Source organism: Taudactylus pleione, unplaced genomic scaffold (genome assembly GCF_031769625.1).
Source record: "Taudactylus pleione unplaced genomic scaffold, aTauple2 ptg000019l, whole genome shotgun sequence".
NCBI lineage: Eukaryota > Metazoa > Chordata > Amphibia > Anura > Myobatrachidae > Taudactylus > Taudactylus pleione.
In genome coordinates, this window is record NW_028284421.1 from 5,445,356 (window position 1) to 5,459,896 (window position 14,541).

At 39.6% G+C, this 14,541-nt stretch overlaps 1 protein-coding gene across 3 annotated transcripts in view; it reads left to right on the plus strand.

Moving 5' to 3' along the window:
* MYZAP (myocardial zonula adherens protein) overlaps positions 1 to 14,541 on the plus strand; it is a 137,971-nt gene that overhangs the window by 78,710 nt on the left and 44,720 nt on the right. For all 3 annotated transcript variants that reach the window (XM_088445202.1, XM_088445211.1, XM_088445217.1), the window contains exon 3: positions 11,307 to 11,390. In XM_088445202.1, the coding sequence (XP_088301328.1) occupies positions 11,307 to 11,390 (84 nt within the window). The remainder of the gene's footprint in view (positions 1 to 11,306; positions 11,391 to 14,541) is intronic.

Genomic DNA, 14,541 nt, shown 5'->3' on the forward strand with positions numbered 1-14,541 from the left:
TACGAGGGATTTCGGGTTCAATAGATGGACACACCTAAAGATTTTCTGTCCAACCAGCCAACTAGTTGATTGGTTGGAATGAAAATCTGGTATGGTATGAAAGCGAATGACAATCAGCAATTTGCTCCCAAACGCCTGAAAATGGACAAAAACTGTTGCTTGAACAAATTGTTTAGATCAAACATTTAACAAACTTGTCTGACGACCAATTTCATCTGTTTTCTGGCATCTAGGAGCAAATTGCTGATCACCATTTACTCCCATACATTACCCAATTTTCATTCCAACCAATCAACTAGTTGGATGGTTGGACAGAAAATCTTTAGGTGTGTACCCAGCCTAAGTAGAAATAATTGAGAAGAGTGCCAGAAGCCATATCACTGCCTAAAACTCTTTGTGTAGTGTTGAGTAACACTTAACAATGAAGGTGGAGGTAGAGGGATTCTATAAGGATTATACACTGATCCAGTATATTACTCCATTACTAATAATAGATGTATAATCAGGGCATGAACTTGGTCTTTGGACACAGTTTCAATGAGAGGTAAATCTGGCATTATGTTTCAAAATAGTATGTAGACTACTATAATTTGTGTATTACATAACATTATATAATACATTAAGATAATTATGTTTTGTTATAGGTTGTGCTATTTTTTGTTATTTCTTTGTTGTATTTATGTACCATGATGCAACAGCATATTCAGGTGTGTTTCTGTATTAGTGGTAATTACTGTATCGTTGTCATTTATGTTGCAACATCATTATTATTAATTCTGCTTTAAATGCATGTTGACTAATGTTTCTGTGAATATACTGTCAACTTGAAAATTTTGCCACAGTATGATCCTTGGGTGTAAGCCAAATGTTTATTATTACTGTACATGTGTATGCATAGTACAGTGAAATACTAATCTATTATAATTGACTTGTTGGTATGGAAAAAAAAAAAACTAAAAAATTGTATACAACATAGTAACTAATATGATATTTAAATAATAGGTCCACTTTTTTAGACTTTTTATATTGGTATATAAAAGGCATATTTTTTTCTACATAAAAATGGAAGAGTAAAATGTAGCAGTAAAAATTATTTTTGTGAAGTTTGCTGAGTCAGGTGCATCTCAAGATACATCCTGATATAAAAGAAAGCATATGCTTCAGGAGAGATGAGTAGTATATGAACCAATGTACTTTAGGATAAGAATAACACAGTTGCATATGATCTTGGGGTTTAACAGAGTAGTAAATGCTAAAGGTTCAGTACCGAACTTGTCATTGAATGAACTCTCATATATAACTGACAGTGGGCTTCATTTAACAACGGTACCAAATACAGGCGGCATATTTTCTTTAGTATCACAGTAATATTAATGAATATGGCACCAGTAGTTACCATAACTAACCTGTCTGGTGAGGTCCCGCAGTGTCACCGTCCTCGGTGACGATGGTTTGCTGACTAATGTGCTTGCGTGACATATACAGTATCTTCAGTGTGAGAAATGAAGATACATTCAACTAACTGGAAGTGGCTTACAATCATCATCACCAGTGCAGTGAGTATTTTTGCCCCAGGGGTCAAATACCGGCGAGACATACGGTTTCTGACAGTCCCATTTTTATTGCTTGAATCACAAATAAAATACATTAAAAGAAAACAAATCAGGCATTTAGTTTACATTGCCTAAGCTTACATGCACCCTCCCTCCATCATTCTGCCTCTTTAAAAGTAAGGATTTGTAAGCGCAATATGCTATGGAATCATAGTACTCTGTGAACATGCGCAGTATGAAAATGCACATTTTACACAAAGACAAAAGATACGAGTCACACTCCACATGAACTCCATTGGGTTATTTAATAACGTAATAATTTAATGTAACTGCTATCTTATGTTTAATCATATGCTAGATATATAATCTAATAGATATTGCCTAAACACATTCTTAAGGTATCATTGACCAGAATTCTGAAGTAATCAGACAGGACTAAAGGCTCATACACACTAGACGATGTGCTGTATGAACGATATTGGTGAAAGATTTCCCTTGAACGTTCTGTTTATTCATTGCATACACACTGAACCATATGAACGATATATCATTTAACAATATCGTTATCGTCCATATCATTCATAAAGATCGTCTAGTGTGTATGCAGCTTAACCTCTAAAGCAGTGGTTCCCAAACTGTGTACCGGGGCACTCTGGGGTGCCTTGGTACACTTGCAGGGGTGCCTCAGGTTGGTGGTCCAGCATCAAATCAAATTCTTTATGGTCCAGTGAAAGAAAATGTTAAAGCTACAGCATATAATGATGCTCTAGAGTATTGTGTGCTGTGAAGTTTGTGACAACCGTTTGGGGAAGGCCCTTATCTGTCACAGCATGACCATGTCCCCATGCACAAAGCAAGGTCCATCAAACAACGGTTTGACAAGTTTTGTGTTGAAGAATTTGACTAATCTGCCCTGACCTCAACCCCAAATCTAAAATGCCCTGATCTCAACCCCATCAAGCACATATGGGAAGAATTGTAATGCTGTATGTGAGCCAGGTTTTATTGGCAAGTTTCAGTGCTCCACCTTACTAATACCCTTGTGTATGAAGCGATGTGAATCTCCGCATTTGTGTTCCAAAATTGAGTGGAAAACCTTCCAAAAAGAGTGAAGGTTGCTATAGCAGCAAAAGTGGGACCAACTCCACATAAAATCCCACAGTCTTGGAATCAGATGTTTAGCAGGCACTTAAGGCTTTGATGTCCACATATTTTTGGCCATGTAGTACTGTATGTTCTCTTGTCTTTATCATTTTCCTTTGCATGATTTAGGCTCCTGTACTATCCTTCAATTAAATAGTTTTTCACAGTAGCTATTGTTCTAATTGGGTTGGGTACAGGATGCAGACGATCAGGATCCCGCCGGTCAGAATCCTGATAGCGTTGGGATAGCGATGCCTGTCGGTCGGTATCCTAACCTTCCCCCTCTCCATATACCTACTAACTCTCCCTTCCCGGTGCCTAATCCTAACTTCCCCCCAAGTGCCTAAACTTAACCTCCCCCTCCCCACACCCTAAACCTCCCCCTTAGTGCCTAACCCTTACCCTCCCCCTAGTGCCTAACCCCTATCCTCGCTACTTACTTTTGGGATGCCAGTGCCAGGATTCTGACAGGTGTCAGGATTGCGGTGTCGGCATTCTGAGTTACGGAATCCCCGCGGTCAGTATTATGACCGCATACTGTTCTAAATAGATGACCAGACTGTTGCAGAATATGTTGAATGAAACTTAATTTTCTTACTCCTAGTAACAAAAATCATGGCTAATAGAAACATCCCATCAAAATGGAAAATATTTATAAAGATTTTTTTAGAACACTACAATAGTAGAGAAATGAGGACACCACCTGTGTACTTCGTATCTTGTGGTATATATAGTTATATACTCTCAACGGTATGCGTTAAGAATGTTGACATTCACATTGTGATTGTTGACCTCCAATTTAGAATTGTATTAGGTTAGGGATAGGTTGCATTTAAGGTTACATGAAAAGAATCAGAATGCAAATTTGCATTGTCGACATACCAACATTCTGTACATGTTGACATTCTTAATATCGACATTCAGACCATTACTTTAAAGGTCAGGCCAAAATAAGCAGCAGATTCTACCTATGGAAAACATGTGGCCTTCTGCTGGCTGTTTCATAGTGAATTGCTATGACACATCTCTGCTTAATGTAAGCACATTTTTGCTTATGTTGAATTACAGATCTGCAACGTGTCTTGAAGATGATTGTATAACTGAAGTCATCAATGTGTCAGTCAGCTAAATATATAAGCCAACACCTTCAAATATTTTCCGTGGACGCTTTGCTGTTGAGCTGATACATCTAAGCAGGTTACAGGTGATACTGTTACAACAGGCCTTAAAATGACATAATCCCCATTATAGCATGTTTATTATTTGATAAGTGTCATTTGTTTTGCATTTTAAATACTCCTTTTGAATAAGTGTAATCTTGAGAGTAAGAATATATGGTAAGAATTTTATGTACTATGCATGGAAAAGTAGGAATTTTATTGTACAGCTGGTCAATACTGGAAACTAGTCACACAGCGAGGAACATACATTTACAGGAACAATCTTTCAAACCTGGTACTACAGTATCTGCAGGACTAGGAACAATTAGCAGCTACTGTAAATTACAAGGATTTTAGAAATGATCGCAGAAGCAAATGTCCATAGGCTGAGTGCTGTTATACAAGTCACTGAATTTCAGGGGCTGCTGCCATCACCTAAGCTACTGTTAGGCACACAACGTCACATCCTATGATTTGGAAGCTGCCACTGTCATGTCATGAGGGCAGGAGAATAACTGTTTTTTTTTTTCGAGTTGGGTAATTCAGTCATCTTTACTGTATCAGAAAGCAATGTTTATATTTTCGTTAGGATATTTATTTTCTTGCAATTAAACTGGAAGGTCTCTTTTGGACAATGCACTTAATGTACCTCTGATGTACCTTAACACAATGCACTGTAAGTTTGTGTCTGTCATATTAATCTATCAATGTATCTATATTTAAACTCCATGTCCCCTTAAAAGGACACTGGCATGATTTATAATGAGTATTTTTTTTTAAATAAATAAATATATATATATATATATATATATATATATATATATATAAACAATACCAGGTACAGGTAGACGGCTCTCAGAGGATTGTAACATGGGTGAAACAGAGCTGCTTCAGGACCAACACAACTATAGTGTCTTGTGTGTGTCTTAATAAAGGGGAGTCTTTCCCCGAAATGTTGAGATAAAAGCATCGCTGTTACAAGCCTCTAAGTGCCGCCTTCCTGTCCTTGGAGAATGTTGGGGTGCATTTGCAAAATGCATAGCATAGTTTGCATGAAATTGCTCGCCTGGAGAAGGTTTCTCTTGGTGGCATGCAGTGTACCCTCAAAAGATACACTGTAAACAACAGTGTACGTGTTCACCCATGACCTGGACAATCTCCAGTGACTTCAAAACAGGAGGACAAATGTATCAGTGTGTTCCAAATGAGACAGATTCCAAACAGCTCATCCGATCCATGCTGCTCTGATGGAAATGAGGAAGAAAATAATGTCAGCCGCGACCGTCAAACACCATCTTGTAGCCGGTGGCTTGAAGGAATGCGCTACAGCCCGAAAACCATTGCTTACGCCCATGCATACAAAGAAGATGCTATTGTGGACAAAAAAAGCACAGGAGTTGTACCACTAGTCAGTGAAAGAAGGTTCTTTTCACAGACAAATCGAAGTTTGAGGTGTTTGGGTCCAAGAGGTGCAAGTTTGTTTGTCGTGCAACAGGCTAGCACATGCTTCCTGCTTGCATTCAGCCCACAGTCATCAAGCATGGAGAAGGTTCCATTATGGTCTGGGGATGTTTCGGAGGTGGAGCAGTTGGTGACATCGTAAAAATGTAAGGAATCATGGACTCCAAAAGCTACCACAACATCCTGGTGCGCCATGCCTTCCCTTTTGGCACCCGCCTTATTGGTTGCGGTTTCAAACTACAGCAAGATAACTACACAAAATATAAATCCAGTCTTAGAAAAAATGTTCAGTCAAAACAACGACAGCAGGTGCTGAAGTACATGTTTTAGCCACCCCAGAGTCCTGATTGCAATCCAGTTGAACTCCTTTGGGATCATCTGGACATGTGTGTTTGAGATGTGCAAGTAATGAGCTAAAATCACCTTTGGGATTGCTACAAGACAAGTGGGCTGCAATCAGAGCTGAAACTTTAGACAAGTTGACCGATAGAATGTCCCACGCTTGCACTGCTGTGATTGCCGCTAAGGGTGAATACTTTCATGGGAGAAGAATCAATACTCAATTTATTTGTAAACAATATGTATAAGTAGAAAACATGTTTATTTGCCAAATAAAGCTTCTTTTGTTCATTATTGCCGAAAAAAGGACAATTTGAGTGGTGGTGTGTATATATAGTTTTGTGGCTTACTAAGAAAAGGCAGTTGCTTATTGCCTTGATGCCAATGGCGCATCTGTGAGCCCCTCAGCGCACACCCTGCACCCAGAACAGACCCCACTATGTGCCGCGCAGCTGGACGCACCATATGTAATCTTCGGAGGCACCATCTTTCAGGTGATATCTTCAAGATTCACACTCATGAACATTTCAGCAGCCAGAGGTAAAAGAAACAGAATCACTGCAGAACTGAACCCACAGTCAGCTGTCCATAGCCATCATCAGATAGCCATGGAGACTCCAGATAAGCTTCTGCTATTTACTATATTATATGATGATTCTGTATGATTGATTATAATCCAACCAAGGTATTTTAGCTGTGGTTGTTTTATTTAAATTTATATTTTATATTTTTATATATATATTTAAATATTTTTATTTAAATTGACTACACTTTGGGCTGGATTAAAATGCGGATTTGCGCGTTACCTCCCGTTTGCTGATTTCTTCCCACAGCCTATGGAGGTAAGAGTAGAAATCAGCTACTGTAACTGGCTGGAAAATGTGCTGTTAAATCCGACCTATTAATGATCTCATTATCTTTCAGATAAATTCAAGTGCTATATGTTGTGGGTTTGTATTGTGATAAGAAGCTGTCATCAATATATACAGTATATAATAGTATGCACATAAGTTGGGTACTGTGCAAGTGCTGGAACTGGTAAACAGCAGGTGTGTTGTACTATCGTTTACAGCAATAGATAGGAAACATGATAGTTTTCGTGTTGAATAAACTAAGTAAGGCTCCATGGAACTTGATTAATTTATAAAGCAAGTCTATTATAAATGAGTACAGCAAGAACACGTCATACTGTATGTTTCTAATATTGTATAAGGGGTGCAAATGCAATTGTTTTTCATACAAGGAATATACTTGTTATCTTTGCATGTAGCACACATATATTGGGCACTGAGCTCCAGAATGAAACTAGGTTGCACCCCTCCAAACTTTAACTTTGCTTCCATGCAGCAATACATGGTTTTCCAAAGTGCTAAATTGAACAGTATGGCTAGTGTTACTCCTGACTCTCAATAAGGCCATTGTTGTGCAATGTTAGCAGGGGTGGACTGGCCATCTGGCACTTCTGGCAAATGCCATAAGGGCCAATGCAGCCACCTGAAGGCCTGGCTGAGCATCTCCGCCTCCCAGCGCTCTGCTCATCTGGCATGCTGAGATGTAGGAGTGCCACGAGGCCAGGTCCCCATGATGTGGGGCCATGCCACAGTGACACATGACTACTCCCTTTTTATCCATGCGTGCCACACTACAAATACTGCTGCCAAATTTCGCCACCAGTCCGTTCCTGAATGTTAGACTTTATTTTTGCCAATTTTCTTAATTAAACGTGATTAATTTCTCTTAACAGGGACCTTACAGGAAGAAAAACTGCAATGCATGTTATAAACATGACTAATGGAAAATAAATCACATGTATATACTACAGTGTAATAAATACATTTCAGTGCATCCAGCTTTATGCGTAAATAAGTACTGTAATACTGTACTATTTATTTAACCTCCTGAAATGTGGTGTATTCTAAAAGAGGCAGGTTAACGTGCACTGGACATACTGAGGGACAATGTTTTCCCAGACATAAAATAATGCTTTTGTTGGGAGAACTACACTGAATAAAACCATTGCTTTATCTTTGTAAACAATGAAGTATTTTATAAATGTTGAATATCAAAATACAGGCACTCCTTCACTATTCTTTGTTCAGAACTATTTTATGTCAACAAGCATGAGTATTTAGCTGTATTTTCAGTCAGTGTACCATATATAAGTCTGTGAGCTGTGTAAAGCATCATTTACTTCAGTTATTTAGCAAGTATACCATTTGTAAAGAAAAGAATAGGTGTGCATAACTATTATTGTCACTGTTCCACAGGATGCACCAGAAATGATGGGGTGAATCGCCAAGCTTCAGCGAGTCACACACCCATTGTGAGGAACTATAACCTTTGTCAAGAGCCAACAGTTAAATGATCAGTTTGTCTGAAAGCTCTCTCTTATGTGAAATGTCAATGTTTTATGGAGGAATACATAACATAACTATGTATAGACATAAAGATCACTGTCACATCTCAAATTACTAATTCCTATCTCAATTTTTGGAAATTAGCAGTCTATGAATTTGCCATTACTTTCTTGCAGCAATGTTGGTTATTGACCAGTGGTTTCCAAACTGTGTGCAGCGGCACATTAGGGTGCTGCAGCGCTGTCACCAGGGTGCCGCGGACCGGAGGGAAGCTGCTGCCAGTTTTTTTCCTTATCATCTGCATCGCATTTAGATCCGAAGCTGGAGCAGAGGCGGGGCGGTGGTTAGGCGCTGTCACAGGAGGGGGGCGCAGCCGGAGGGAAGCTGCTCTTATCACTATTGGAGCCGGAGGCATGATGGGGCGTTGCGGGGGGCGGCGGTCAGATGTGATCGCACAGGAACAGGCAGTGGGCTGGGCTGCCTGTTTTGACACTGCGGCTGGAGGATGTGAGGAGCTGAGGGAACGGCTGTGGTGCAGGAGCTCTGTAGCAAAGGTGAGTAACGTTAGCTCCTGTGGAACCTATAGGGAGGGGGGAAACAGCTATGAGCGGCACACACTGTCTGTATACTAACTATGGGGTGGGGGGGGACTGCTATGAGTGGCACTGACTGTATACTAACTATAGGGAGGGGAGTGGGAGGAACAGCTATGAGTGGCACTGTCTGTATACTAACTATAGGGAGGGAGTTGGGGGGGAACAGCTATGAGTGGCACTGTCTGTATACTAACTATACGGAGGGGGTTGGGGGGAAACAGCTATGAGTGGCATTGGCACTGTCTGTATGCTAACTATAGGGAGGGAGTTGGGGGGGAACAGCTATGAGTGGCACTGTCTGTATACTAACTATAGGGAGGGGGTTGGGGGGAAACAGCTATGAGTGGCACTGGCACTGTCTGTATACTAACTATAGGGAGGGGGTTGGGGGAAACAGCTATGATTGGCACTGTCTGTATACTAACTATAGGGAGGGGGTTGGGGGAAACAGCTATGATTGGCACTGTCTGTATACTGACTATAAGGAGGGGGTTGGGGGGAAATAGCTATGAGTCGCACTGGCACTGTCTGTATACTAACTATAGGGAGGGAGTTGGGAGGGAACAGCTATGATTGGCACTGTCTGTATACTAACTATAGGGAGGGGGTTGGGGGAGAACAGCATTGAGTGGCACTGTCTTTATACTAACTATAGGGAGGGGGGTTGGGGGGAAACAGCTATGAGTGGCACTGGCATTGTCTGTATACTAACTATAGGGAGGGAGTTGGGGGGGAACAGCTATGAGTGGCACTGTCTGTATACTAACTATAGGGAGGGGGTTGGGTGGAACAGCTATGAGTGGCTCTGGCACTGTCTGTATACTAACTATGGAGAGTGGGGGGGGGAAGACAGCTATGAGAGGCACTGCTGCTGTCTGCAACTACTTGGGTCAAAAAGGTACTGTTCGGTAATTAATTTGGCTTAGGGGTGCCTAGAAAAAATGAAGGAGACCCTAAGGGTGCCTGGAACTGAAAAAGTTTGGGAACCACTGGGTTAATCATTGCAGACACCTACTCAGTGGAAAAATGTTTTTAACTATACCCACGCATCCACACAAAGTGTAATGAGGCTGGAGACCCAGTGCAAGATTCGTACTCAATGGTATAGATGCTCAAGTGTTTTGAATAACATTTTTACTGGTCTGTCAGTTCATTCCATACAGTATACTGGCATTGTGGTTAGTCTCCTGGGAATTCTTGGCATATATCGTGGAGTTGTACAAAGATCCAGTCTTTCTGGAAGAATGTAGTTCAAATTGCCAGAGAGGTGCTTGATGAAGGAGTCCTGTGAGACCTAGATTTCTGGGTCCTGAGCATTATTAGGGCTCAGATATCTTCTAACAAAAAACTTTTTTGATGGACTAATGCAATAATGTGGCAAATGTGATTACTCCTCTCAAGTGGAAGTTCTCTGCTCTTCCATAGATTGGAGATTGGCTTTGCTTTTATTTGTCATTGGAGGAGGATATTACCTTGGTCTCATTGACATTTGCTTCATGGTTTAGTAGTTGGCTGTAGTATAAGTAATTAGATTGATATATGAGATATGTCACCAATTCTTCGTGGTACAGTATATTTCATTGTACTATCTGACGTATGAGACTTATTTTCTACCTTGAAGTATATGGGGACCCCTTTCCTATTTTCCCTCACTCTTCCTCACCACCTGTTTTGTTGTTTTTGTTTAATGTTATACCAAAAATGTAGGACATTGTAAAGCTGTTTTACTGATTACTGTGTAAAATTACACTCTTATTGGTTTCAAAAAAGAAAGTTTGCACTAAAATAAACCAATCCATTCACACACATATACATACATACATACATACATACATACATACTGTATATACAGTCAGGTGCATAAATATTGGGACATTGACCGAATTTTCATATTTTGTTCTCTATTCACCACCACAATGGCTTTGAAATGAAACAAACAAGATGTGCTTTAACTGCAGACTTTCAGATTTAATTTGAGGGTAATTACATCCAAATTAGGTGAACGGTGTAGGAATTACAATGGTTTCTATATGTGCCTCCCACTTTTTAAGGGGCCAAAAGTAATGGGACAAACTAAACAATCCTAAATCTAACTTTCACTTTTTAATACTTTGTTGCAAATCCTTTGCAAGCAATTACAGCCTGAAGTCTGGAACGCATAGACATCACCAGACGCTGGGGTTCATACTATATCTTTTTATACACTTTGTTAGGTGCTGCGGACCCCTTGTGGTGCCACATAAATAAAGGATAATAATAATATATAGGGCCAAATGTAATAGGGTGAGAGTTAGAAAATGTGAGAGTTTAGCAGTAAACGCTGACACTTTTTAAACTCGGAAAATGTAATAGAGTCCGAGAACATGCAAACACATGTTTTTTTTCTAAAAAACTCACGACTTAAACTCTTATCCAGATGTTTTCCCATTTTGAAGATAAAACTTGACCAATGTAATAGTGTGAGAGATTACTGCTAACTCTCACATTTTCTAAACTCTCAACCTATTACATTTGACCCATAGTGTTGAATAAGTAAAACCTGTTATTCCATTGTTATTCATATGTAATATATAACTTGAGTGTTCATTCATTGGTTACTCTGTCTGATCTCTAAAATACAGTAGTAAATAACTTTTAGCACCCAGTCATTTTGATGTCTACATTTCCTAATAAAGCTTTTTTTTTCTGTTTCTTAAGGTTGATACCAAAAATACATCAGAAAGGAGGAGAAAAAGAAATGGATTTATGTCTGAGAAAGATACATCAGAGCCACCAATTCTTGTAAGATTTATATGGTTCTACATATATTTCAGAAATTAATTGTACATCCTAATCATGCAGAATTATGAAAGTAAAATTTAGCATTGGTAATAAAGTTACCAAACTGCCACATACAAAAGTTAAGCTGAAGCTGCAAATACACGATTTTTTGAGCGATTATCTGTCAGATTTTTTAAAGTGTAATGAACGATTTTTTTGAACTACAAACGATTTTTGCATATTCTCTTAATGAAAATCGTTGAGTTGGTCAGTCTGACTGAACTACAAACTACAAACGTGAACGCGCATGAACGATAATCGCTCATCGTTTTAACTTAAAAAGTGAACGATTTTTTCAATGATTGAACGATAAACGATATTGTTAACGATAATCGTTCAAAAAAATGTGTGTGTATGCACCTTAAAACATAATTTAAGTGTTTTCCCCTTTTAATCTTTTAATCATGTGACAAATCCAGTTTGGTATTCAGGTACACAAATGCGGCCTGGCATACAGTAGATGTTGGCAATTCCTGATATTTTGTGGCATATTTTTCTTACGCTGGTTGCAATAGAATTTGAGCAGAGGTATTAATGGTGTAAGAACAGGATGAATTTAGTGAATTATAGGCAGACAACTTTAAAGGTGGTAACACACTTGCCGACCGCCTGATGCGATGGCCGATGGTACCGACGAACGATATATCGGGCAGTCGCTACACACTGCACGATCCAATGACCGCCCGCCAGATATGTCATTCACCGACACCATTGACCTTGCTTGCGTCGGCAGCTGGGTTCCTCTGGGAACGACTCTGTTGTTGACGAGCAGGGAACCGCATAGTGGTTACACACTGGACGATGTGCCCGATACGTTGGCCCGATCTGCGTGTTCAGATGACATATTGTCTAGCGTGTACCTGGCATTACACTTTGTGTGCATAATGCTGCTGGTTGAACAGTAACATATGTACAAAAGGCTGAACTGCAGAGAGCATTTGAACCTGCAGGAGAAGGTAACGAAAAGAAAAGACTACTGTAGGATGTCAGTAGTCGGGGGATGAAAGAGACTTCATTCTATCAGAAAGGAGATTATAAATAAATCATTTTCTTTGAGTATTTTTCCATGGTGCTGTAGAATTGATGCTGTGACAGATTGTTACCAAGATGTGCCTGTATACTAAGGCAAACTGAGACTGCAGATTGTGGCAACATATTTTATTATTGAAAACAATTGATTAAATCAAATTAAAATAAAAATCAATATATGAAAATAAATGGAAATAAAAATAATGGTAAAAGAATTATAAATAAACTAAAACAAAATAGGATTTAGCATCATGCGATCAGCTGATAACTTTCCCCTGGAATTACATATTTGTCCATGTATTTCCCTGTTGACTTAAGAATAATGATACTATGCAAACATGGCATGCATTCTTAAATGGACAATTATTTAATGGAAATGACAGTGAATTGTTTGATCTGATCTCTACTATAGTACAGATTCCTCCTACATCTATCCTCAATACGCCATGCAGCACTACATTGCTTGCGTGAGAGCGTCTCCAGGTCCTGTGCAAATCTGCTAGTGTTGGGTGTCTTTTTTTGGCGAAAATACATATAATTCACAATGTGGTGAGTACTAGGAGACTGATGATTAATGTGATATGTGACACTTGTATATCTGTGTGCACCACAATCTGTAAACGGAGCTTGGTGTGGAAAAAGCCTGCGTCCGCTGCATCGTAGCACTTCGCATGCTGATTCAGAGACTCAGTCGCACACAGATATACAAGGACCACATATCAACTTAATCAGCACAGTCTCCTGGTAAATCCTAGTCGCATAACATTACGACTTAAGCTGGGTAAACACTGAGATGATGTCGGCACGATATGTTATTTCAGTTAGAATCGGAAGAACATTGCGGGCGCATCGCTCAGTGTGTGCGGCCAATATGCGCTCTCCCGTGGACGCGTGTGGTACCGTCCGATCAGCTGTGCTGCACGACGAAACATACGATATCGCTGCCGCCCCGTTGCAAGTACGAGGTACGATATGTCGGCCCGTCTGGCTGACGTATCATTCTGGTAGACCTCACTCAGACGTATTTTCTGCAAAAAAGATGCCCGGCACCAGCTGTTTGGTGCAACTGCAGCAAAGATGTGCGAGGATCTGTAATATAAACACACACACACGCACTCCTATTACACTCATATTGTATATCTAAAATGATGGAAAATTGTTTTTCTATTAAGTCCATACACATTGTAAACAATGGTTTAAGGGCCTAATTGAGCATGGATCGCAATTGGTGGTTCGGTGGGCTATGCTTACAAACCATCTGTAGCCCTACCGCAGAAGATATGTAGGAAAAATGGCCACTGATGGTGAAGTTCAGACAATCCTTTTAGTCCCCGCATGGCCTCCATGCATGGAGGACTACAGGTGCGTTGTAACAGAATTATAAACTAAACTAAAACAAAATAGGGTTAGGTGGAAAGGGGATATAATTAAAGTGAAAGGTGGAATATAGAAAGCAAGGATATGGGGAAGAAAGTTGGTAATGCTTAAGCTTCTTTCTGTGCATTGGTTGGTATTTGCCAGCATAATTGGGAGCAGTCCAGGAAGCTGCCATTTACCCTATCTGTCCCTAAGCAGCTCTTCCGGCATGGTGCGCATCTCCAATGTTCCAGGATGTCCCCGGTTCTGCCTCTCACAGATGCTCCATGCTCCAGAAAACATTATAGAGTGCACTGTGCAGTCTCATCTCCAGAGTGTTTCATCAAGAATAGTGCTGCAGTGGCATTGCAATATTTTAATACCCTTGTTGATCAAATTTTATTTGCCAATTAAACTAATTAAAAACTAATTAAAAATTAGAGATGTACTCTTGTGGTTTGTTGCGTGGTTAACCCTATTCACAGTAGGTGCCATTATGGAGCATACATACAGTATATGGCCACATAAAGTAAAATAAATTTATACCAATGAGTGTAAGTAGAAATGATAGAGTGGAAGGCAGAGATAAGTAGAAAACGTAAAGATATAAATAAAAATAGAAGTGAAAATAAATATTTAAAAAACTATATAAATACAAAGACAAATGAAAGCAAAAATGAAAATAAGGATACAACTAAAAATAAAATGATATCGCCTTTCCACCTAA